The 24,530-nt window shown below is 41.9% G+C and overlaps 1 protein-coding gene across 1 annotated transcript in view; it reads left to right on the forward strand.

Moving 5' to 3' along the window:
- DHX35 (DEAH-box helicase 35) overlaps positions 1-24,530 on the forward strand; it is a 57,400-nt gene that overhangs the window by 8,940 nt on the left and 23,930 nt on the right. The window contains exons 4-12 of the mRNA XM_084887365.1: positions 1,526-1,603; positions 5,572-5,676; positions 7,548-7,609; positions 8,436-8,505; positions 10,962-11,021; positions 17,347-17,459; positions 18,405-18,501; positions 19,529-19,687; positions 22,401-22,611. Of these exons, the coding sequence (XP_084743491.1) occupies positions 1,526-1,603; positions 5,572-5,676; positions 7,548-7,609; positions 8,436-8,505; positions 10,962-11,021; positions 17,347-17,459; positions 18,405-18,501; positions 19,529-19,687; positions 22,401-22,611 (955 nt within the window). The remainder of the gene's footprint in view (positions 1-1,525; positions 1,604-5,571; positions 5,677-7,547; positions 7,610-8,435; positions 8,506-10,961; positions 11,022-17,346; positions 17,460-18,404; positions 18,502-19,528; positions 19,688-22,400; positions 22,612-24,530) is intronic.

Here is a 24,530-nt window from a genome sequence, read left to right on the forward strand (position 1 = left end):
GGATAGGATTGCTTAAATTGGGTGGGGGGAGCCTTTTTTCAGAAGGAGGAGGTGCTCTTGGCAGACAAAAATACATAATCCCTAAATCTGGACTGATAGCCAGCCATATGCACTATACTGCCAAACCGGTCATTAAAAAATTGAACCGCTTTCTTACACCTTACACCAGTTGTTGCCCTTAAAACTCCTCCTCAACCCTCACCTTAGGTTCTGCCTTCACAGTTCAACCAGATTTGGTTCTGATTTGCCGGTTCTTATGCCAGTCAACGTCTTGGGCTTATCTCCAGGCCTGATCAGAGAGGCGGAGCTGCCTCAAGCTACTGGCGAGTGGGCTGAACTGCTGACCTCTTGGAAAGAGAGAGGCACGGCATCTTGGGAGGTCCGGGGGAGAGAGAAAGACAAGGGCTGATCCACTGCTGTCACAGAGGCTACGGATCAGCCCCTGCTTCTCTCTTCAGGCCTCACAAGCAGCCACAGCAGCTGCTGATCAGCCCGCCTCTCTCTCTCAGAGGTCAGCAGTTCAGCCAGCTCGCCAGTCCCCGCCCACCTGAGACTGCTGTGCATGCAGCCTGGCGTTCTGTCATCCCTTTGGTCCTTTTTGGACGTTGTGGACCCTGGCGTGCGCGTTCTCTCTCTCTCTCTCTCTCTCTCTCTCTCTCTCTCTCTCTCTCTCTCTCGATAGATAGATAGATAATAATAACTTAATAGCCATATTCTGAAAGTAACAATGGGGACTGAGTTACAGAGGTGTAATGTGTAGTTTTTATCCTCAAATAATAGTAGTTGAGAGGCGGGGTAAAATGAATGTTGCTATAGTTGTAAATAAAAATTGATTGTTATAGAATTACAGAGGAACACATGTGAAGAGGTAGTCATGTTAAGTTACTGAGAGATTATCAGTTAGAGAATAATAATAATTAGTAATAATAAAAGCTAGTGAGAAAGAAGTATTATAATAAATGTTTCATAAAACAATCACTTTAAACAATATTTAATATTACCTATTTTGGATTTTTAAAATGCATATGATCAAATTTATAACAAATAAATATATAAAGCATATAAGTATATAAATAAATCAGATAATACATATAGTCAAATTTTATGTATACTAATATAATTTAATGTTATATATCATATACATGAATATAAAATCTAATTATTTTATTTTAACTAAAACATTTGTATGGTTGATATTTACATTGAGCTATCTCTGTGTGTACTTTAAAAATCTTTGTTTGAAGACTTAGCTCTGAAGTAGCCATAGTACATGAAAATTTTTAAGACTGGGGAGTCAGAATTTTGAATTCTGCCTTGGTTTTTCTGATTATTAGCTCTGATGTGAACGTAAACAAGTTACCTAACATTTCCAAGTCTCAGAACCATCTTTTGCAAAATAATTTACAAAATATCTGTTGGAACAAGAACCACCTGTCATTTCTTTTCTCAGTGATTTTAACACAATGCAGTGTGACCTCAGGGGAGGTGGTGTCAGATGTGTACTTAGATGGGATTTTGTTTGTAGTACCTTGCAGAAGCTGGCTGGACAGCTGAAGGAAGAGTTGTAGGAGTGACCCAGCCTCGAAGAGTGGCTGCTGTTACTGTGAGTTTCTGTTTTTTCTTTTCTTTTTGTATTGCAGACTCTATCTGTATCTTCTATTTCAGTGACTTATTTTTTTTCTTGTTTCCTAAAAGCTCCAAATGAATATGACATTACTCCTTAAAAATTTAATTCTTCAGTTTAAAAAGAACTATAACCTGATTATTTTTATAAAATTGGCGCCTGTACATTATGAATTTAAAAATATATATATTTTATTGATTTTTAGAGAGAGAGAGAGAAAGAAAAACATCGATGTGAGAGAACAGTATTCATCTACTTCCTGCTCATGTTCCCCAACCAACTGAGCCACACCGGCCAGGGCACATTATGAATTTCTTTCCTTTTTCTTCATTGGCTTTAAGGGAATGGGCTTGTGTTAGTCTTTTTAAAATGCATTTTAAATTAGGCAGAGTCTTTTTTCAAATGTTCTTATTGATTTCAGAGAGAGGGAGAGAAACATTGATTGGCTGCCTTTTGCAGGCCCATGCTAGGGCTGAGCCCACAACACCAGACATGTGCCCTTACCAGGAATTGAACCAGCAACCTCCCAGTGCCTGGCAACGCTCAACCGCCTGAGCCCCACTGGCTAGCTTGTGCTTTTAGTGACTGCAGAATTGTGAGGTTGCACTGGTTAATGAGCAGCCTCTCACCAAATCTCTTATCCTTCTTTGCTGGGGGTCAGATGGGGATCTTGCAGTCCATTCCTTAATGATTCAAAAGGTCTGTAATGGCTCAGATGAAATTCTCGGCTCTCTGATTTGGGATTTGCTGCTTGCTCTTGACTGCCTGCATTTCCTCCTCAATTCCTCTCCCTTGTGATTCTTTGCCTTCAATGTGGGTCTCCCACCGAGACATTCTGTGTGTGTTCAGGGCCTGCGCCCACTGCGCTTCTGATTTCCTCATACAAGGATTGTCAGCCCTGCCTGTAGGGAGCCAGCAGCCGGCTCTGGTTGTGAAGAGGCTGGGCTTCTCTTCGAGGTCCAGGCCTCACAGTATTTGGCAGCATCTTTCCTACGTAATTGTTTGGGCTCCTGGTTGTATCCTTCTTTCATTGAAGATGGAGTTTTTGGTTGATAATATGTTTTGTTTCTTTTGTTGTTATAAATTAGCTCTGAGAAAGGGCCATCTTTACCTGGACAGGGAATTCTGTTTCCTTGAGTTATGTTTGCTGTGTACTGGGTTTTAACTACTGTGTAATACTTTTCCCCAAAGTTTATTTCTTATTGTCTTCAGGTTAGAAATTACTGATAAACATTTTCCAAGTCTTACTTGTGTGTAAAAATAGAGATAGCAGTCTGGAAACCACTTAATCTTTCACATTACAAGAGATGACTCAGTTTCTTAAATTTTTCCTATTTATGGTTTGGGATCCCAGCTCTTAATCAGTTTGGATTTTGTTCCAAATTTGTAGCCATGGATAATTTCCATGAAACCACATGCTTTCTATGTAAAGAACCCAAAGTGTATAAATTAGCAGTGTAATATTAATAGAGCTGTCAGGTTTGAAATGCTGCATCTCAAGAAGTACTTTGTGTGCAGACTGAAATCTGAAAACAATCTCAGAGCCTAAGCCATAAGCAATTGCCTGATCTCTGTGAGAGGCAGTTACTATTGAGTGTGTTTATTCCACTCAGATGGTCTGGGTCTGGCTTCAAGGCTGGGTCCTGCCTTGAGCTGTGATCCTATCTTATTTCACTTTCTCTCTTTAGGTATCTACCTCATGGGCTGTGTGCATCTTTAATGACACACAAATTGTGAAAGTTTGGAGCACAGTACTGACTGGTTGTAGGTGTTCAGTGTTTTTTTTTTTTTTTTTTATATCCCTTTCCCTCTTTTTATTTGCTTTTGTCAAAAAATAATATTTATCCTGTCCAATTGATGAGCTTAATAGAGGTAAATATCTATTAAAAAGCCAGTAGATTATGAATATTAAGTGGTGTGGTCATAAATAAAGTTTTTAAAAAAGAGTTTGAGGCCCAGGCTGGGTAGATCAGTGGGTTAGAGTGTTGTCCTGCTACACCAAGGTTGTGGGTTTGATCTCCGGTTAGGGCACATACCGGAATCAACCAATGAATACATAAATAAGTGGAACAATAAATTAATGTTTCTTTCTCTCTCTCTCTCTCTCTCTCTCTCTCTCTCTCTCTCTCTCTCTCCCTCCCTCCCTCCCTCCCTCCCTCCCTCTCTTTCTCTCCCTTCTTCCCACCCTCCCTCCCTCCCTCCATCTCCTTAAAATTAATAACAAAAAAGAGATTGATAACAAAATACATATTTTTATAGCAAATGTATATAAACAGTGATATAATATGACTAAATAGTTTTGGCTTCCTTCTTGTATATTATATTTTTTGGAGAGGATTGGTTCATTTATGCTTATTCTTATAAGTCTATTTTCCCCATCAACTCCTAGTGTGTCTTTGTACACATTCTCCATTTGTGCCATTTTCTGAGATTTGTTGTATAATGATCCATAGGGTTGAAATTGAAACAATAACAAAACCGCCCTGGTGAAATGCTGGTTATCGGGAAATATAACCTGCAGAGGTAGAGCCATCTAGGATGAATTTCTAGTTTCATAAGATGTTTTGAAAGACTGTGAGGTGTAGACCAGCTGCTGGATGATTGATTCTGTTTTGGCCTACCAGATCTATAATTTCAAGTCGTTAGGCAGAGCCACTCCTGATCCTCATCTGCTCTTGAATTTCTTAAACACTGATGGCAGATAACGCCTGGTGTGCTTGGCTGGGGAGCTACGTGCTGGGACACTGGGCTCCTGAGCTTGAGGGTGCTGTGGCCCAGTGGCCATAGCAGTAAACTCTGCTTCAGGACACCTGTGCCCGCCCACATTCCAAGCCCCAGACTCAGGGCCTACGTGGGCAAGTGGCTTCACATTGGGTATATGTGCCAGGTCCCCAGGGAATCTCTGTAACATTGCTTCCCTTGTTTTTTCAATTAGGTAATTTATATAACAAATGTCACACTCTTTATTTTCTTTTAAACTGAATTTCAAACATTATTGCTCTCTCACTTTTATATATACTCATTATTTCAGGTATTTTCTATTAATAAGATAATAACTTGATTGTCCTTGGAGAGGTCGGAGATTTTGCTGTCAGATTGTTTTTTTCAGTTTCTTACACTCACCTTTTGTCATATATGGGTGGGTAAAAAAATCAATAATTTATGGTCTTCATAATATATTACTATGTACTTCGTTTTCTAGTTTTATTTTATTATGTTAACTTGGGTTCTTGGTTAATCTTCTCATCAGCTTATCTGCCCTTTTTTACTTTTTAATCTTCATTCTTGTCCTTATTTCCTCTTTTAATGGTTTTGGTCTGGGACACTGTTACACATTGTTGTAGATTATCTTGCTCTGGAAACATTCTTTTGTTCGAAAGAGAAAATAATTTGGCCCAGTATTGAATTTGATCATTCCTGTACCCCTGCCTTCATGGTCCAGTGGAAGGTGCTTTATTTCAAGGCATAAAGACATGAACATTTGTGCCTGGTTGGTATATGAAAGAATAGAGAAGGCTTTAGGAACAGTGATCTTGTCATTTCTTCTGCTTCCCTTTTTGATTCGGCCACCGGAAATTTAGAGCTGAATTTGTAGCTCAGCTTAAATAACTGGCATATCTATGTTTTTAAAGTTTGCTCATTGTCCTTGATCTTTTGAATTTCACCTGTCATTTCTTTGATCCTGACTTGTGACATCTTTACGGGATTCTGTTTTTCTTGCATATGTTTTTAAAATTTGCCTCAAGTTGATTATAGAGTGAGGTGAGTTATAAAAAGTTAATAAATCACAAAGATTATCACACTTGTTCTTTAATAACCTGCCCTTTTACATTTTCCACTGTGTTCACAGACTATTTAAAAATAAGTGACCTTTCTATTTTCCTTAGTGTGTGCTCTGTGCAGTAATTCCTGTGTCTCTATTTTCAGCATGATCTTTCTTCCCAAAGGTTGCAGGGAGAGTGGCTGATGAGAGGGGTGCGGTGCTGGGCCATGAGGTGGGCTATTGCATCCGCTTTGACGACTGCACTGACCCGCTGGCTACAAGGATTAAGGTGAGGTGCTCACGCCGCGTTTCCTAGTGGGAATAGGAAGACAATTATTTGGGGGGGGGGGGAATTAAAACTGTGCTGCATTACTGCTGATGCGATACCAATACCATGGCCCTCAGGGAACTTAGTCTGCGGGGAGGTACACAGCCTTGACTCTAAGCCTTAAAAGGACCTTGAAAGGAAGATGAAGCCCTTGGTTCTACAGAAGAAGAGGTTGAGGACCTGGGAGGCTGAATAACTTGCCTAATGTCACGTGCCTGTCAGTGATAGAACCAGGACTCAAAGCTGTCCTTTCCCATGTGTTTTTACTGTTTTCCAACGATCCACATAGCTGTCTAAATACAGAAACTTGCCCATAAAAAGGCCTAAAAATAGGGACAAGGTAGTATAAATTGATAAGTGTAGAATTTAGTTTTACTAGTTTAGGCCTTTCTAATTTTTACATGAAAATGTATTTTACGTGGTTTTTTTTTTTTTAAACTACATGCTAATAAAGTAATTACTATCAATAGTAATTAATGTACAATCCACTCAACAGAGTATCTACTGGATACCACTATGCTGGAATCAAAGTCTAATCACAGAGTACTCTAAAAGCATGAATGAGAATGCTTGGATGAAATGAAAATTGGTTATTAGAATCTCAGTTAACCTCTCAATTTGCAACAGAGGCAACTTGGAAATAATGAGATGAGTTAAATGAACAATGTAGTAATTTGTAAAAAATAGAGACCTTGTTTTCAAAATTTCTGTATTTTGCTACCTTTACATTCATTTTACTAGGTAAAGGGAATATTGTCCTGTACCATTAAATATATTTAAATTAGGTAATTTTTAGATAAATTTCAGTGGATTATATAACCAAATGCACATAATTTCATGGCACTCATTTCTTAACCGGTGGCCTGTCATTGGTGGCAGGTTCTCAGTTTCACTCCAGTGTGTCTGTGTGGCAGCTGTACCAGCTCTAAGAAAAAAAATTACGGGAATGTATCCTGCTCTTATAAACAAAAAGGAAAAACACTAAGTTACAGCATGTGAGGAAGATAGTTAGCCTTGTTAAAGTACTGAACTAAAGTACTGAACTGTTTGGGTGAGAGTCACAATATCACATTCTTGCTGCATATTTCTAAAGCATTTTGTAAACATTCATTAATCTTAAATGATAATATCTGACATTCCTGAACACTGTGTCCCAGGCTCTGTGCTAAACACTTTGTGTGTGCTGTCTTAATTCTCACAGTAACCCTCTGAGGTAGATACTTCCATTATTTCCATTTTACAAAGGAGGAATCAGGCTCAGAGAGGGGGTTACTTGCCCAAGGTTACTAGTAAGATAGAGGTCTAGTAAGATAGAGCCAAGATCTGCACTCCCCGCAGTCTGACACAGCCCATACTCTTCACAACAGTCCCTTTTACCTCCCTCTCATAACATCAGTTGAAGCTAAGGTTAATCTCCTCAAGAGCTGCAAGTCCATAGTTTTTGGGGCATTTTAACAAGTTTTGTCATTCTCATGGCATGCCCTTGGGCAGACATAGGTTGTTTTTACTGCCTGCTCAGCAGTACCAGTGGTGTGGTGCCCAGAGGAAGTGAGGCTCGGCCGATGTACAGATAGTAAATGCAGGTGAAATTCCGCTGAAAGAATTGCAGGCCCCAGCTGGAGAGCCCATGTTTGAAGTCTTGTTTGTGAGCGGTTCCATTGCTTGATAACTAAAATGTTGGGGCATTTCTTCATTGTCCTTTGTGGGAATTGTCTTGTACACTTGCTGGTAAAGAGGTTGTTTAGTTGCACTTGAACTTTTTAGAAAAAAAAAAATCATTAATGTACATATAAAAGAAATATTTCTAAAACTTGTGTGTTTTTGTTTTTTAGTTTCTGACGGATGGAATGTTGGTCAGGGAAATGATGGTTGATCCTTTGTTAACAAAATATAGGTAAATGTTTTTTTCTTATAACTTTCCTAATGTTTCAAAAGTACAGTATATAAGTAGATTGAAAAGGCAGTTGTGTTAGTAACTGAGGTTCACATCCGTGTTCAGCTGCCCTAAAGCTTTTGTCCTTACCTTGGCTGTTTAGACCCTTGATGTTTTTCTCAGACTTTACAGACAGAAAAGGGCAAATTAAAATCCCTGATGTTATTTGAACAGTCTGTGGACTTGTCCTTTGTATCTTGCCTCTGTTACGTGCCAGGATTAATAGTGCCTTCAGAGTCGCAGCACAGAACAGGGCAGCATTTTATTGAATGTAATTCTCAGAGTCCAAATAATTATACTTTGTGTGTCTTTATCACTCAAGGCATTAAAATTGTCCATCTAGGCTCTGGCATTCTGGGAAAGGATGTCACATTTGACTTCCTGGTACACATGCAACACAGCTGTGATCATGTGGCCCTTTGTGTTACTTTCTGCAGCTTAAAAATCTCTAAGTGGTTGGCCTTGTTCCAATTTGTATGTGCTCTGTGGGTGATATGTTATAATTTAAAATCATGTATTAGATCCTCTTGGAATCCAATGTGGGAGGTAAAACTCTTTAAATAGAGCAATAGATACACCATTTTCTTCACCAGCATAAGTTGCAGTCACCATTTTTATTAGCTTAAGAGTTTCCTCCTTGTCAGAGAGGAGTTATTTGTTTCATTTTGATACAAGGTGATTGCATGCGGGCTAAATACCTAGATGTCCTTTTGATGATCTGAATGGGGTTATGGGGAGGGAGAAGGGTTATCTGGATGCTCATAGAGATCTTCCTTCTGGTTCTCAGTGCCATCATGCTAGATGAAGCCCATGAGAGGACCTTGTACACAGACATTGCCATTGGCTTGCTGAAAAAGGTATGATTTTGCTGCCAGACTTCTGTTTTTCTGTTTTTGTTTTGTTTTGTTACCTGATTAGGAAAATAATTGTAGAAATTTGGAAAATCCAACAAATTATGAAGGAAAAAACTTTAAATCATCATCCATAATCCTTATCCTATCCATTCAGAGAAAGTCACTGGTGGAATGTTGGTATGTTTTCTTTTCTTTTCTGTGTTCATTTTGTGTATAATGAATCTGTTTTGACATAATAGGGATTAGATTGTATGTGCTAATTTGTGTCTTGCATATTTTTCTTAACATTATTTCAAGGTCATTTTTCTATGTCATTATGTATTCTTTGAAGATGTTATTTTTAATGGCTATATAACTATCTCTACCATTTGATTTTTCCCTTACTGCCAGGCATTTATGTTTCCATATTTGAAGTATCTATACTAATAAAAGGATAATATGCTAATTAGATTGGGTTGATGGGACATCTTCTGGATGTCCAACTTCCTTCTGGACAAAGCCATGGTTCCGGGGGCTGAGGCAGAGGTGGTTAGGGACGATCAGGCTGTCAGGGAAGCAAGCAGTTAGGGGCGGCCAGGCTGGCAAGTAAGCAGTTAGGGGGTGACCAGGCTGCCAGGAGGCAGTTAGGGGGAACCAGGCCAACAGGGGTTAGTTAGGGGGTGGCCAGGTTGGCAGGGGGGCAGTTAAGGAGTGATCAGGCTGGCAGGGGGGTAGTTGGGGGTTGATCAGGCTGGCCAGAGGACAGTTAGGGGGTGACCAAGCTGACAGGGGCAATCAGACAGGCAGGCAGTCAAGTGGTTAGAAGCCAGAGGTCCTGGATTGTGAGAGGGTGCAGGCCAGGCTGAGGGAACCCCCACCCCCATGCACAATTTTGTGCATTGGGCCTCTAGTTTTAAATAATGTTACAGTGAGCACCCTTATAATTAAATCTGTTGCATTCCTACTTTTTTTCATCTATCTTTTTAAAAAATTTATTATCATAGAAAGTTTTAAACATACCCTAGAGTAAAGAGAGGGTTTAATGACCCCCATGTACCCATCATCTGGCTTCAGTAATTATAACTCATGGTCATTATAGTTTCTACCTTACCTCCATCCTCTCCCCCATTCCTGATTTTTTATTTAAAAATTTCTGATTATTTTCTTTGGATAAATTTCCATCTCAGGAGTCTAGAAAGTGGTGGTAGAGCAGAACCTGGGTCAGACTGCCGGGTTCAAATACTGACTGCTGAGTTTACTCATATCTACAATGAGGATAATAGAAGTGTCTGTGTGTGTGCAGTACACTTTCATATATGGCAGCCACTAGCCACCTTAGATTTAAATTGGCTAAAATAGAATGAAATACAAAATTCGGTACCTCAGTCATACTGGCTATATTTTAAGGGCTCTTTAGCCACATGTGCTGAGTGGGTACAGCATGGGATAGAGCCTCTCCATACTGAGGAGAGTTCTCTAGCTCAGAGCTGCTCTTTATTATAATTTTTATGAGGCTTAAGTAGACAGTGTGAAATTCTTAGGATGGCATCTGGCCTAGGGTCACAAATAGACTGTAAGACACCTTTGTGCAAATTAGGAAAAGATTCCCCCACTGGGAGAATGTCCCCAGCCAAGTGAGAGGAGGGTGCATTGGATTTCAGATGCCCGGCCCCCTTAGGCAGGCATCTTTGTACAGTGCGTACGCTACACAGCTGTCCTCCGGGACCCTGGAATAGTACAGAACTCAGCGTTTGTTAGCTGCTGCTGTTATTTCGATTATCGTTTTATTTCTTGGTCAAAGATTTAGACTTTGATATTTATGAGGGCTTATCCTATATTACCTTCTTAAGAACAATATAATAAGAGAGCTTATTGCACTGAATCTTTGCAAACACTAAATATTATCACAAAAAAACACACACTTCCTTGCCAGTGTAATAGTTGAAAAAAAGAATCTCATTGTTATTATATATATTTGTTATAGTTTATATGATAATTTCTCCTATGCCTGTTGATCATCTTTTTCTTCTGATAACTGTTACTATCTTTTGCCCATATTTCTAACTTGGTGTTATTGTTTATTGTTTGTTTGCTTTTAAAGTAATTTTTTATACTTTATCTATATACAGGGTGGGGTTTTCTCCCATCCTGTATACACAGATTCTGACTATCCAGAGACCCAGGTGCCAGGAAAAATGGTTTTACTTGCAGTAAATTCAAATCTTAAAGCTTCTTTTTACTTTCTATTAAATTGTTTTAGCTCTTTATTTTGGAAAATTTTGTGCAATTGGAAAGTATAGAATAATAAACCCTATTTTAACCTATGATTTTAATAATTATCAACTTGTGGTCGGTCTTGTTTCATCTATAAGCTCCCCTCTTACCCCCAAAAATACACATACTAAATTATTATAAATTTCAGATATCAAATTTCATCTGTAAATTTTACAGTTACTGTTTTATGATGCCTTCATTTTTAGATTCAGAAAAAGCGAGGGGATCTTCGATTGATTGTGGCTTCAGCCACTCTGGATGCAGAGGTAAGAACATTTCCCCTCTCCCCTGTCCCCCGTAGACACTGGAATCATTGGCCGTGACTGTGGAAAGTTATCTCTACAAGCGCTTATCTTTGGCAGAATGGCCTCCCTCCCTTATGGGGCCATCTGATGACCTAGATTCCGGGGGATCAGAGGATACTCCTTTTTAGCCTGTAGGTGGAAATCAACCTGTAATTAATTGAGTTCATAATACCTACTTGTCTTGTTACTCTACATACTGTTTCTCCTCTTACAGGCAGCTTTTTATTACTTTTGTTAGTATGAGGTTATATTTATTGCATTTACTTATGGCTAGCATTTATATTTAGAATTTTTGTACAATTGAAGTTTTTACTGTACATGTAATGTCCATTTTTTTATGGCTAAGTTTATATTATTATTCTCTCTTAACTAATATTTAAGTTCAAATAGCAACTCATCTCAACAAATAATTTTGACCCCTTGTCATATATATAAAATAAACAGGTATTTACAGTTCAGCATGTTCACGGTGCTGAGACAGCCAAGGAGAGAGTTCCTAACTCCAGCTGGCTGGAAGGTGTCCAGAAGCTTTCACAGCGGAGGGACATCCAGTTGGGTTTGAGAGATGCACAGAAGTTTGTCAGATGGGCAGGGGTGGGGAGGGGCGTCCTGAGCTTTGCACAGAGCACAGGCTGTGAAAGCATGTGTGCATGGGGCTGGGAGTCAGGTGTAAGGTGGGAGTCTTACCTGTATCGCCCAATACGGGGTGATCTGCCTCTGACTTCCACATTCTCCAGTGTTCCCTACACTCCAACCCCATTGGTCCCCTTGCTGTTCCTCCGAAAAACCCTCTTTCTACACCATTCTTCCCTCAGACATTCTCATGGCTTCACCCTCATTTCATTCTAGTCTTGACCAGGTTATACTCTCAGAGAGGTCTTTCTTGACCACTCTGTCTAAATTAGGGCCCTGTCGCTATCCAGCTTCTTATTCTTATTTTTTTTCTGTTTAGAACTAACATTAGGTGTATATCGAGTGTTTGTTTATTGTGTGTCTCCCATCATGAAACGTACACTTCCTGAAGATTTGGACTGTGAATGTCTTCAACAGTGTCTGGCATAATAAAGGTGCTGTGGGTTGAATGAGTTTTGATTGAATAGGAGGCAATGGAGATTAAAATGGAAAGGCTAGTTGGTCCGAAGTTTGTGGGTTATTGTTAAGCTGATGAAAATGGAAAGGCTGGTAAGGGTCAGATGATGGAAGGCCTTACAAACCAACCAGAGGAGGAAGAACTCCATCCAGCGCCTGGTCGGGAGCCTTGGGAGGGTCTGAGGATGTGACTTGATCATATTGACTTGATTCTAGGAAGAGCACTCTGGTGCTGTGTAGAAGAGACCAGAGAGATGTGGAAATAGCAGTTAAGAGGCCAGTTTTATAATCCAGTTGAGAAGGGCCTGGCCTCATGTGGCTTTAGGATCCAAATAACTGGGAGAGAGAAAAACCCCAGCATAGCTAAGAGAGGGGTCTGCATGTGCACCCAGGCTGCTTGCAGATCTTCTCACTAGGCCGTAGGAGGCTGGTGTCTTAAGTCTGCCCATGATAACTTCTGGGGCAAAGCTCCTTGGTTGCCTTCTTTAATTAATTCTCATGTCCTTCACCCACAATACCTGCTAGAATGCTATTTTGAGGACCATACCTGACCTCTCCTGTTACCTCCTCCATAGCTAACTTGCACAAAACATCTCTATTTCACATCTCATCTTTGTTATTTTCCCTTGTAAAAAGTATTCCCAACAGTTTTTATTTTGTTTGAAAACTATGAAGTCCGAATCTTTTCTTAGAACAACTGTTAAATAATACTTATTGCTCATAATTGCCTTGATGTGACATAGAAATTAAAAAAAAAAAAATAGCTTCTTTTAGTCCTGCCTACAGTAGTTGAGATAGATTGACTTTCTGAAAGTGGTTTCTTTAAGTGGGAAAGTAGAATGAATGTAGGAAATTTGTGATGCTGTGGGGATACTATGATGCAGGCATGTCAGGACCTCAGCATTGTTTAGCCCGGCCTTTGATGGGCTAGGGCAACTCACCCCTTTATTCCTTAATTGCCCCATGCTGGGGGTGAAGGTGAAGTCTGTGTGCATGAGGGGAGGACCTCAGGGAGAGAATCAGTTCTGTGGGAGTGTAGGTGCATGTGGGGCGTGGTTTACGAGTTCCCATGTGAGAGTGAGTGAGGAAGAGGAATGGAGTGAGCTGAAGAGGGCGAAGGAGGAAGAATAGGAGTGGGCGTGGGAGTGGGAAAGGGTGTGGCTTAGGTAGCATTTGACCAAGAGGTCCAGGAGATGCCAGAACTAATCCCTGGTCCCCTAGCTGCTGGATCTGTGGGTGACCAACTAATTCCAGTCCCTACTGCCTGGGGGGTAGATGATGCCACCCGCTCTGGTTTTGCTCAAGGCCCAGGTGGCTCAGCAGTGATTGCAGCTGGGAGGCAGAGGCAAGCATGACTGGGCTGGTCACATTGTTTAGTTGCTTTGTTAATAGAAGCCTAATTAAGCAAACAATTACAGAAAACATGACCAGGTATAATTATGAAGTATTTATTGACCAGTAGTATATCACATGCTATTGTTTCCTTTTATTTGCTTTTATCCACGTGGCAGAAAATGGGATTGCTGACTACTCCCACAGTTTTTGGTCACAGGTCCAGCTTGGGAAGAGAACTTGGGAAGAGAACTTGGGGTCAGCTGGGGTCAGATACTCACTTGGGACTAATCCGTGTGGGCCAAGGCCTGTTGGACCTGAGATGGACATGGCTGCTGGAAGCCACTTCTGTGTCCAGGGAAGGAAGCTGTGGGGAAGGCAACCCAGCAGATGTCCACGTCATTTTCATTCCATTTCATAGGCTGTCCTCTTTCTTTATGTCACTTTGTTTCTTACTGTATGTCCATGTCAGTGCGACCCCCTTTCCAGGTGTGTTGAGCCTGTTTCACTCCTTCTGTTCTGTCCTTCTGCCTCAAAATGTATACACTGTTGATACTATGTTTATTTGCTTTCTAGCCTGTAATTTTCTGTGTGTATTTTATATTTCCAAATAAAGATAAAAGGCAAAGGTCTTAAAGATTAAGATCTTGTGCCTTCCAGGGAATCTAAATGGATAGAAAAAAATAAGCAAAATACCCACTCCACTCTATGCCAGCTCTACCAACAGAAGCAGGATTTGAATCTAGGAGACCTGAGGCTACCGTTATCTTCTCAGCGAACATAAGAAGTATTCCTTTTAAAACATAGCTGAGAAACCCAAGAAGAGATGATGGGCACAGAGGCGTAAGGGGTTAAGAAACTGAGTATCCAGGTTTTGAGTACAAGTTTATGTGTCTTTGCCAAGACTAAGAAAATGACGTGTAAGAAGTTCCTGAAAGTGATAAGTAGATTTTCCCCAATGAAATAGCAGGAATATGTATGTTGTGACCTACATGCCACAGCTCTTTGCATTAATATAGAACCTAATGTCTCATTTTGTACAGAAACAGATCTACTTTCATGAAGAAATCAAGCATATTTCTAGAGTCCAGGGTAAAATGAGCATCTCAGAGACTTACATAAGTAAGATGACTAGGATCTCTGCATAATCCTGGAGTGTGTCCCTATTAATAACTAAGATTGATTTTTCCAATAGCCTCATGAAGGGAACTTTAGATCAAATTAAATTTAAGTAAATACCCAAGTATAGTGGTTGCATTTCATACCCACCACACAAGGCAAGTGCAAATGTTTTAAAATACAACAACAAATGTGGAGCCAGGAAGTGAACTTAATATGATTGTTCCAGAATATTCCAAATCCAGAATTTATTTCAAAAGCATACAATTTTCTCAGCACTACATGCTTATTGCTTATTTGATGTATTGTGTTTATGTTACTTTATTACTTTATGCTTATAATGCTTTTTTACTGTAAATTATCATTCTAACTCTAAGTCCTTAAATCCGTGAATAAGAATACCTCTTGTTTTGGAAGTGTAGACTACGGGAATGAAATCCATTAAATAAGTCATATTCTTATTTGAAAAAAAGATCTTGTGCCTTCTCAGTTAATGATAAATTTTATTTCTTGAAAAAGTAACTCCCCATCTTTACTCTTTAACACACATATTCCTGAGCAGCTGAGGGGTAGCTGCCCACTCCAGCAACATTGTTAAGGCATCAGCTTTCTCCCTGTTGTCTTTTTGTTCCAAAAAGCCTCTGTCAAGCCCTTCCTACAATCTTCCTCCTCCGCCGGCAGCTCCTGGAGCTGCACCGTCTCCCCTCTCTCCTGCCTCCCTGATGGCTTCCCCTCGGGCTGCTTTACTGGCCACTCTTCCTTCTCTAGGCAGCCCACCTCCTTTGAGCTGGAGGTGAACTTGACTGTACTTCTGCGCTCTAACCTAAGCTGCCAGACCACTCAAACTCATAGACCTGGGACTCCTATCACCCTGGCACTCGGCTTCTCTGTGGCAGTCCCTTTCTCATTGTCGTGATGGTTCAGGCTCAGGATTTCATTGCTTGGGGATGTGATTGGGTAAGAATTCTACCCTCCCCAGCTTGCCCGGGCATGTGCTCACACACCCTGACCGCCAGGTCCTGTCAGTCTTTACCCTTGGAGTGCTTGGCTTTCAAACGGCCCTGCCCGAGTCCGCGCTTTCATTCCCTCTCCTGTGAACTATTACAGTACCTCCCTCAATCAGTCTGCTGGCCTCCATTCTCTTATCACACCCGCCCTTCTCCAAAATGACCACCAGAGCCAGGCACCCGGAGAACAGGTCTGATAATACGCCCTCCTCACTGCCCTGGTCTTGTCTAAGAAAGTGCCCATGTAGTGTGACATTTGGGCCCCTTTAGAGTGATAACACAGACACTCACTGTGCACCCATTCTAGTCACACTTTATTTGAACTGCACAACAGTCTTACAGGGTAGGTAGCAGTTTGTTCATTTTATAGACAGGAGGGCTACTCACCGCTGGCCTGCCCTAAACCTTGGACTCTGTGCTCTGTCAGGGGCCCTTTCCATCTTAGTGTCCACTCTGCTCTCATCCTAGGAAAGGGTGTCTACTTCCCGGCCATCCGTAAGGCGTAGCCAAGGGAGACTGCCCCTCCATGCTGCCTTCCCCAAGAGCCAGTCATTGACCTCGTACTCTTTTCAGTTGTACTTGTAGCTCTTTTCTGGCCATTTAGTCATTCTGCCTCAGTTCATGTTGTGATTGGTTCTTTGCACACCTGGCATTCTTTTGGGACATCAGGATGTCTCTCTTCACTTGCTCGTGGATCCCTTCTAGCATGCCTGTGCTCTGTACTCATAGGACACAGAAAGGCTGAAATTACTCAAAGGGAATTTTGCCCAAAGTAAAGAATAGTGCCTTATGGTTCTTCATAACACAATTTAGTTCTTTTGTTGGCATGAGGCACTTTTTTATCTGTGCTTACTCTTCTCAAACACAGCATTGAGGTTAATGTGTAGTATCCCAGGTTTTGGTGGTTAAATCCAGTTTAGAAGCACTCCCCCGAGCCCATTCATTTTGTATTTGATGCAGTTCCTCGGTGTATCCCAGGGCTCCCAGATTCCAGGAGCAGGCATGGGCATGCTGAGTAATGACACCTGGGGAAGTAAAGACAGGACCTGTGATCACGTAGTTAGGCCTCACGGGAGGGTAAAAACTCACGCCCAAGCAGGCCCCCGGGAACTGGAATATAGTTGGGGAACAGGAAGGTCACTGACACACTCCACTTAATGGGGTGCCTGTGCCCCCTGGGCCGCTGGCACAGCAGCTTCCCATCCAGCGCTCACTGTCCAGCTGGTTTGGTCTCTCAGCTCTTCTCAGGCTCGGCTTCTTTGTGTGCCTTGGGGCACCTTCCCTAAGAGGGGATCTTTGGTAGTGCCTCCTTGCCCCAGTGTTGGCCAGAGCGCTCTTTCCGGGCCTCCCTATAGACTGCCAGTCTGGTGATCAAGTGCCATAGAGGAGGATGAGGCTACCCATTTGGGAGGAACTGCTGAGAGCCACTTCTCTCAACAGGGTATGGGGCAAACGTCAGCAAATACAGTTTTGACATCTAACCTTTATTGTTTTTATCAAACCTTAGTAAAGGTGATCATACTGAAATGTGATCCCTCAAGTTTGCAATAATAAAAATACAGTTTTTAATAACTATTTTGCAACCCATAGTCTGTATTATATATCTATCCTACTGTATTCTACTGCCAACTCCCTGCTCTGTATTCTTTTTTTGTATTGTTTTCTTTTTTCCCATGGATTATCATGAATTATTTTTTTAAAAGAATGAAAAATTTATTTATTTTATTTTTTTTATTTAGAAATTTCGGGATTTCTTTAATCAAAATGAAACCAGTGACCCAACCAGGGATACATGTGTGATCCTTACAGTGGAAGGGCGGACATTTCCTGTGGATATCTTTTATCTACAAAGGTTTGATGATACTTGCTTTTTTAATGATGGTGCCTAGAAAGCTATGCCTGTATTGTGGAATGAGAAGCAACTGCATGTCTTCTAAGGGTGATATGCCAGGCTGGTGCGGAGGGGTATGCTCTGTCTCCTGTCATTATTTTGTATCTCCTGTCATTGATAGGATGTCCCGGAATCCTACTCAACGTCACTACCAAATTTAGTTTAAACTCTTGACACTAATGTGCAAGTTTTTATGAATCTAGTTAGAAGCTCAGTAGGAAAGAGCAAAGTGGTAACAAGGAGAGGGGAAGGACGGGTTGATAGTTTTTAGAACTGAGATTAGCCAGACAGCTGTCATTTTCACTCATATATCTTTAAATCATTTGGGTTTCAGCTCCCTACATCCTAGCAAAATGGCTGGTTGACAGTTTTGGGAGGAGCCCTCTTGGACAGGAAGGGGGTCATCCTAATTCCTATAGTGCATCACTGGAAAGACAGACAGTGGATGGTAAATACAGAGAGTTGGGGGCTTGACTTCTGAATTGTTTTGACTGGACAGCACGTGCACCCATCAGCTCCATCCATCCCTCAGACATGCTGCCAATAGTCAGGAGGGAAAATGGAAAGGGTGGGGCTTAGCACTGGGAATAGCCCTCTGTTTTCACTGGCCAGACATCTTTGCATGCTAAAGATAGCCCATCAATTTGCATAGGTTTATTGTTTTTGTTTCTTTGCAAATAAAGCAAAAAAAAAAAAATCATAGCTGACATGTAATTATGAATTATTCTTAAATGTTGCATTTAAAAAAATAAAAAAGTGAATGCTTATTTTATTTATTCATATACTAATTACTGCTGGGCAGGCCTAAACTAACTTGTATGAGATTCTGCTGCCAGATTTACCAGGGTAATGGATCTATAACTAGTGTGTATTGTAGTGATGAGTTCCACTCATATATCTTTTCAGTCCTGTTCCAGATTACATCAAATCAACTGTGGAAACCGTCATGAAAATTCACCAGACAGAGGGAGATGGAGACATATTAGCATTTCTTACTGGCCAGGTAATTCCAATGGACCTTTTCTCTGTAATGAACAGACATGTTACGGCAGCACCAGAATTAATATAGAAAGCTGTAACTTTGCTTAGCTGTTTATTTTATGTTTTATTGTATTTTGTGGTTACTTAATTGCAAAAAAAAAAAAAATGGTTTGGTTTGATGTCATTCATCTACTGACTACATAGTCAGAGAGTCATTGGCTCCTGCCTGTTCTGTCTGTAAAGGGCCAATGTCTTTGAAATTTATTAGTTGATTCCAAGGTATATTACACATTCATTCCATAGCTGTTTACTAAAATTGAATATTGCATTGGGTACATTTGGGTGTGCAGGTTGCTGCTGCAGGCTTCTTTTCCAGTGATACCTTTACAGCTTACCCTGGGGGTGCTAAGTGGGCACATCACTGGAAAGACAATTGAACAAGCCCAAGTGCTCACTCAGGGTGGTAACACTGCTCAGAGCTACCCTCCAGCTAGAATCTTTTCCACTGTTGAGCATTTTCCACAGTTTACTAATCTTTTCTTTATTATTTTTTAAAAATATATTTTATTGATTTTTTACAGAGAGGAAAGGAGAGGATAGAGAGCTAGAAACATTGATGAGAAACATCGACCAGCTGCCTCCTGCACAGCTCCTATCCGGGATGTGCCCACAACCAATGTATATGCCCTTGACCAGAATCGAATCCGCGACCCTTCAGTCTGCAGGCCGATGCTCTATCCACTGAGCTAAACCGGTTTTGGCTACTAATCTTTTCAGCTTGTTCATATGTATGCATTGCTTTGTTTGTCACAGTACCTCAGAGTTGAGTTATATAATTGTTGTTTATTAATCTGACAGTTGCAAATTTTCACTTCATGGGCAGCATTGTTGGGTAGCATTTAATTAAATACCACCCCAGAGTAGAATGTGGTCACACTGGAGTCATGAATCTGACCATAGTTAAAATCCTGATCCCAACTTTCGTATCTTTCATATGCTTCAACTTCAAATTGATTTTGGTTTCTTTGGCTCCTGGTTTGATGTTTTAGGAAGAGGTAGAAACCGTTGTGTCTATGCTGATCGAGCAGGCTCGAGCACTAGGCCGGACTGGGATGAAGAGACACCTCCGGATCCTCCCCATGTATGCAGGACTGCCTTCCTTTGAGCAAATGAAAGTGTTTGAAAGGGTGTCCCGCAGTGTCCGAAAGGTGAGACCAACCCGATGATCACGGGTGTTTGCAGACAACTAGGATCATTTTGGGGCCCCTTTGCTGTGCATTGGAAAGAATTTTTTTTTTTACATTGGAGTAAAACTTGTTATACAAGCAGGTTTCTTTAAGAGCTCCATGTTTCTGTGCAGTATTTTTTTTATATATATATATTTTATTGATTTTTTTTTTTTTTAGAGAGGAAGGAAGAGAGATAGAGAGAGAAACATCAACCAGCTGCTTCTTGCACACCCCCTACCGGGGATGTGCCCGCAACCAATGTACATACCTTTGACCGGAATCGAACCTGGGATCTTTCAGTGCGCAGACCAACACTCTACCGCTGAGCCAAACCGGTTTCGGCTCTGTGCAGTATTTTGAAAAGCACACAATACATAATGTGTTGCAAAGATTTCTGAACCTGCTCCACAGAAGGGTCACTCTGACAGTAATTACCAGAGCAGGTGACTTCTCCTTATCTCTTTCCTGCCTGCCTAGTATTTCCCCATGACACACACTGCCTTGGCTTGCAGGACCGTGTTGGTGGACTGTGATCAGTGGGAACAATAAATCTATTACTACTAGTAGTTCCTAAGCCATTGGTTTGAAGCATCATTTTGCCTGTAGTGCCAGGTTTAAGTTAATTAATTTAAGGTGTGGTTTAAAAATATTTAGCATTGAAATTGGGGTGGGGAAGGGTGTGGTGGGAAGGAAGCATTGGTTTGAAGGAGCCAGCAGGCAGCCAGTCAGCTTCCTGCTCATTGTCCTCCTGGGCCTTACCCCATTTCCCTTCCATTGGATGGGGAAGACCCAGGACTGGCCTGAAATGGCTTGTAGTAGCTATTGTACTTAGCAGGTGACAAAGAATACAGTAGGTGGGGGGTGGTCTGACAATCCGCTCCTAATTTGGATCACTTGGAAGAAAGTGCTCAGCCTTCTGGCCACTGGGAGTGAGCTTCCGGCCAGTGGGAGGGAGCAGCTGGAATCTTCCCAGTGAAATGTGAGCTGTGGCCAACCAGTCAGGAGGCTGTGGTCCTGTTCCGGAGTTACTATGCTCTGGGACGAATTATTCAACCTCAAGGCCAGGTTTTCTCAGCTGTAAAACATAAATAATAATGATTTGTAGACAGATGGTTTTATAGCATGTGTCTACTATGTAAAAATGATAGGGAGATTTTTATGAAATGATAGGTATAAAAGTGCCTTTAGAAAGTTCTAAGTGCTATCTGTACATGACCCCTGCTGCTTCAGATCCTTCAGGGGCAGCTCCAATGCACTTGGAATAAAATGCAAACAGCTCACAGGGTCCCAGAGACTGTGCATGATCTGTCCTTGCCTCCCTCCAGCTTCAATGGGGGGTCCCATCTTTGGCCATGTCTGGACTCTGGCCGCACTGGCTGTTTCTCCTTTCTTTCAAGTATTTCTTCTGCCTGGATCTCCAGGATTGGCTGCTGCTTGTTACTCACGTCTCAGCTCAAAATCACCTTTTAGAGAGATTTCCTCTGGCCATCCAATCTAAAATAGCACAGCCCATTACTATAATCTATATAATTATAAAGGAATATGCAAATTATCCGGGACGCCATAATGTCATGACCGAACAGCAGGGACCCGAGGCTGTGCGCCGCCCCACTTGCCCCATGGGGCTTGATGCGGGATCTCAGGCCTTACTCCCTGCCCAACAGAGCTTGACAGGAACTTCAGGCCATGTTCCCTGTCCCGACACCAGGCTGGGGACCCTGAGGCTACCCCTCCCTTGACAGGGAGCTCAGGCTGTGCCTCCAGCACTGGGTCAGAGGACCTCACACTACGCCCTCTGTCTGGCAGGGCTTGACAGGGGACCTCAGGCCACATTCCCCAGCCCCTGGCAGGGCTTGATGGGGGACCTCAGGCCATGCCCCCCGCCCTGACAGGGCTTTACAGGGGACCTGAGACTATGAACCCACCTGGTGCTGGGCTGGGGGACCTGAGGGACTTGATGGGGGTGGGGCCGGCTGGGTCTCCTGCATTTTTGAAGTGTGTGCGGGTCGTAAGGATTTGACTCTAGGTCCCTCGGTGTGCCCCAGGCTCTGACAGGAGGGAGATTTTCATAAACAGTTTACTAATTTTCTTTCATCTGATACTTCTATTATAGAGAAAGGGCAAATAGCACTATTAAAATATTTCCTCTAGCTAATTCCCTTTTAATGTGCATGAATTTTGTGCACCAGGTCACTAGTATATAATAAACACCTTAAATACTATGTAATGTTATATTCTTACTCTGTTGTATTTTCATTCTCACACTAGACTCTGGGAGAGCAGGGGTATTGTATTCTTTCTTGTTCATCATATATCCCCAGCACCTTGCACTGTGCCTGGCAAAGCACAAACTCTCAGAAAATAGCTAGAATGTGATTGAATAAATGGACTTTACATGTACAGGGTGGTGATTTATCTTAGTTGTACAAAAGGCAAAAACTAGTGTTTGTTGAGTATTTACCATGGGCCAAGTACCAAGATTAGAGCCCAGCACTGGGAAGGGGGTAAATATTATGTTGGTGAGGAACCATGCTCAGGAGGTTTATTAACTTATCTAAAATCACATGCTCTGGAAGAATTCACCCTGACCCTAATACTTATGCTTTTGCAGTATACCCAACTAAATAGTTCATTAAAAGTGAAAAGAACCAAATAACTTTTATTTTTACTCTTCGTTCTTTGGGGAACTTAGGTGATAGTGGCCACCAATGTGGCAGAAACCTCCATTACCATCAGTGGGGTAGTGTATGTGATCGACTGTGGCTTCATGAAACTCCGAGCCTACAATCCCAGGACAGCTATCGAGTGCTTGGTAGTGGTCCCAGTGTCCCAGGCATCAGCCAACCAGCGAGCAGGACGTGGTGGCCGTAGCCGCTCCGGAAAATGTTATCGTCTTTATACAGGTGAGTGTGGCTTTCTTTTAAAGGTTTTTTATTTCTGTCACCCTGGACATTGGAGAGTATTATATTTACCCTCAATGCGCAAGACTTCACACAAAAGCCAGCCTCCCTCACATGTTCCTCTGTAACCTGGCCCCCACCACCTTGCTCCTCCAAATGTAGTACTTCTTTGCTACTGCTCCCTCTTTGCCTCTCAGTGTGCTGTTTTCTTGTTCTGGGATCCCTGAACCCCCAATGGGGAGTGCCATCTTTATTTCTAGTCGGAGCATCTTTGCAGAGCTCAAGTAGCAAGATCTATCTCACTGATAGAAAGCAAATAGTTGGTCTACTCGTGCTCTGTACTGTGCACCATGCTAGGCTCTGAAGGAGCAAAATAAATACCATCAAGACTGTTCTGGCCCTTAAGGAGCCTTCTCTCCAGCTTGAAGACAGCCTTCCCTATAGACAGTGATGTCCCAGAGCTGCTCTTTCTCTCTCTGCACTTCTCTTGTGTGAGGGACGGCACTAAGATTTCTCTCAATTGTTCAGACTTGATTTTCACATATTTTCAGTTCCCTTCTCTGTCCAAAATCCATTTGCAGTCACTTACCAGGTATCTTCTTTCCTTTTTGGTTACTGTTGCCCTTGTTCAGTCCTTGACACCATTCTTTCTTTTAGCAAATGTTTACAGAGCCAGGTGCGGTGCCAGGGTTTGGAGATCTAGGACTAGGTGCGACATGGCTTTGGCCACGTGTGGTCATTGACAGCCTGGTGATAGAGGCAGACCCACAGATTGACATATTGTGTGAGAAGGTTGCCATAAAGGAATGAGCCTTGGAAGCAGAGAGCAGCGATTTATCCTGTTGGGGAGGATTTTGAAATCTAGTATTTCGGCCTGATTTTATTGACAGCCCTTCAACCCCCTGCTCCCCTATTGAGGAAATGGTTAACATAATTTCATGCTTCACAGAAATCTAATAGTAGAGTACAGACTAAAGACAGGCAGGTATGTTTGTCTTCCTTAGCATGAGCAGTTTTAGTAGAGGTGGGGTTAGGGAGGGTCCGTTGACAGTAATGGGGTGCATTCTGTCAGCCTCTAGGCGTTCTTGGCTAACCTATTACTAGATGAACTTTCAGAAAGCACAGATCTGAGCATGCTACCTCTCAAACCCTTAAGAGCTCAGAACCTTCCACAACTTTTTCTCAGCTTATCTTCTCCTGCAATCCACCTACACCTCCCCTATGCTGCATCACAGCTGCACTACACTCTTCCTGACATGCCTTCTGTTTTCCCACACCCACCTCTCATTCCTGTGATGCCTTTCCTTGAGCTGTTTCCTTTGCCCAGCGCACACATTCTCCGTATCCTTCATATCCTCTCTCAAATGGCACCTCCCTCAGAAAGCAACCTCAGTTTTATTTCAATGGCCATGCTTCTTCCTTTCCTGAATTTCCCTTTTCCTTTGGGAGGACCACTCATCTCAGGAGTCACTGTTTCTGGTCTTGTCTCAGGCCCTTCATATCACAGAAGCTTCTCAAAACCAATGGCCTACGGCTCCTACAGCTCCTGGCCCAATGCATCACACTTAAGTCCTCAGTGGTTTAATTGAGTGTCACTCAACTCTTAGGAAGCATTTACTTCCTGTGAGTGTCTTCTCAGGGGGGCTGTCCTCTTATCTGATAGCTTTGCTTCTCCCTTGGTCAGCTCAGTATTTGGAAATGTGGCTATCCTACCAAAAAGCTATTCCCAAAATACTGTTGAAACACAAAGGCGGTATCCCATTTGAACTTCCTGCTGTTGCCTGTAATCCAGAACCTTCCAGTTAGACCCAGGCATTTGACAGTTTGTATCAGTTACTCCAGAGAGCATTGGTTTTTTCTCAGAGATGACCTTTATGAAGTTCTTCAGTGATAGAGCTGTTTTGATTTGCTTTTTCTCTAGT

Source organism: Pipistrellus hanaki, assembly GCF_964339955.1.
Source record: "Pipistrellus hanaki genome assembly, chromosome: 6".
In the NCBI taxonomy this organism is placed as follows: domain Eukaryota; kingdom Metazoa; phylum Chordata; class Mammalia; order Chiroptera; family Vespertilionidae; genus Pipistrellus; species Pipistrellus hanaki.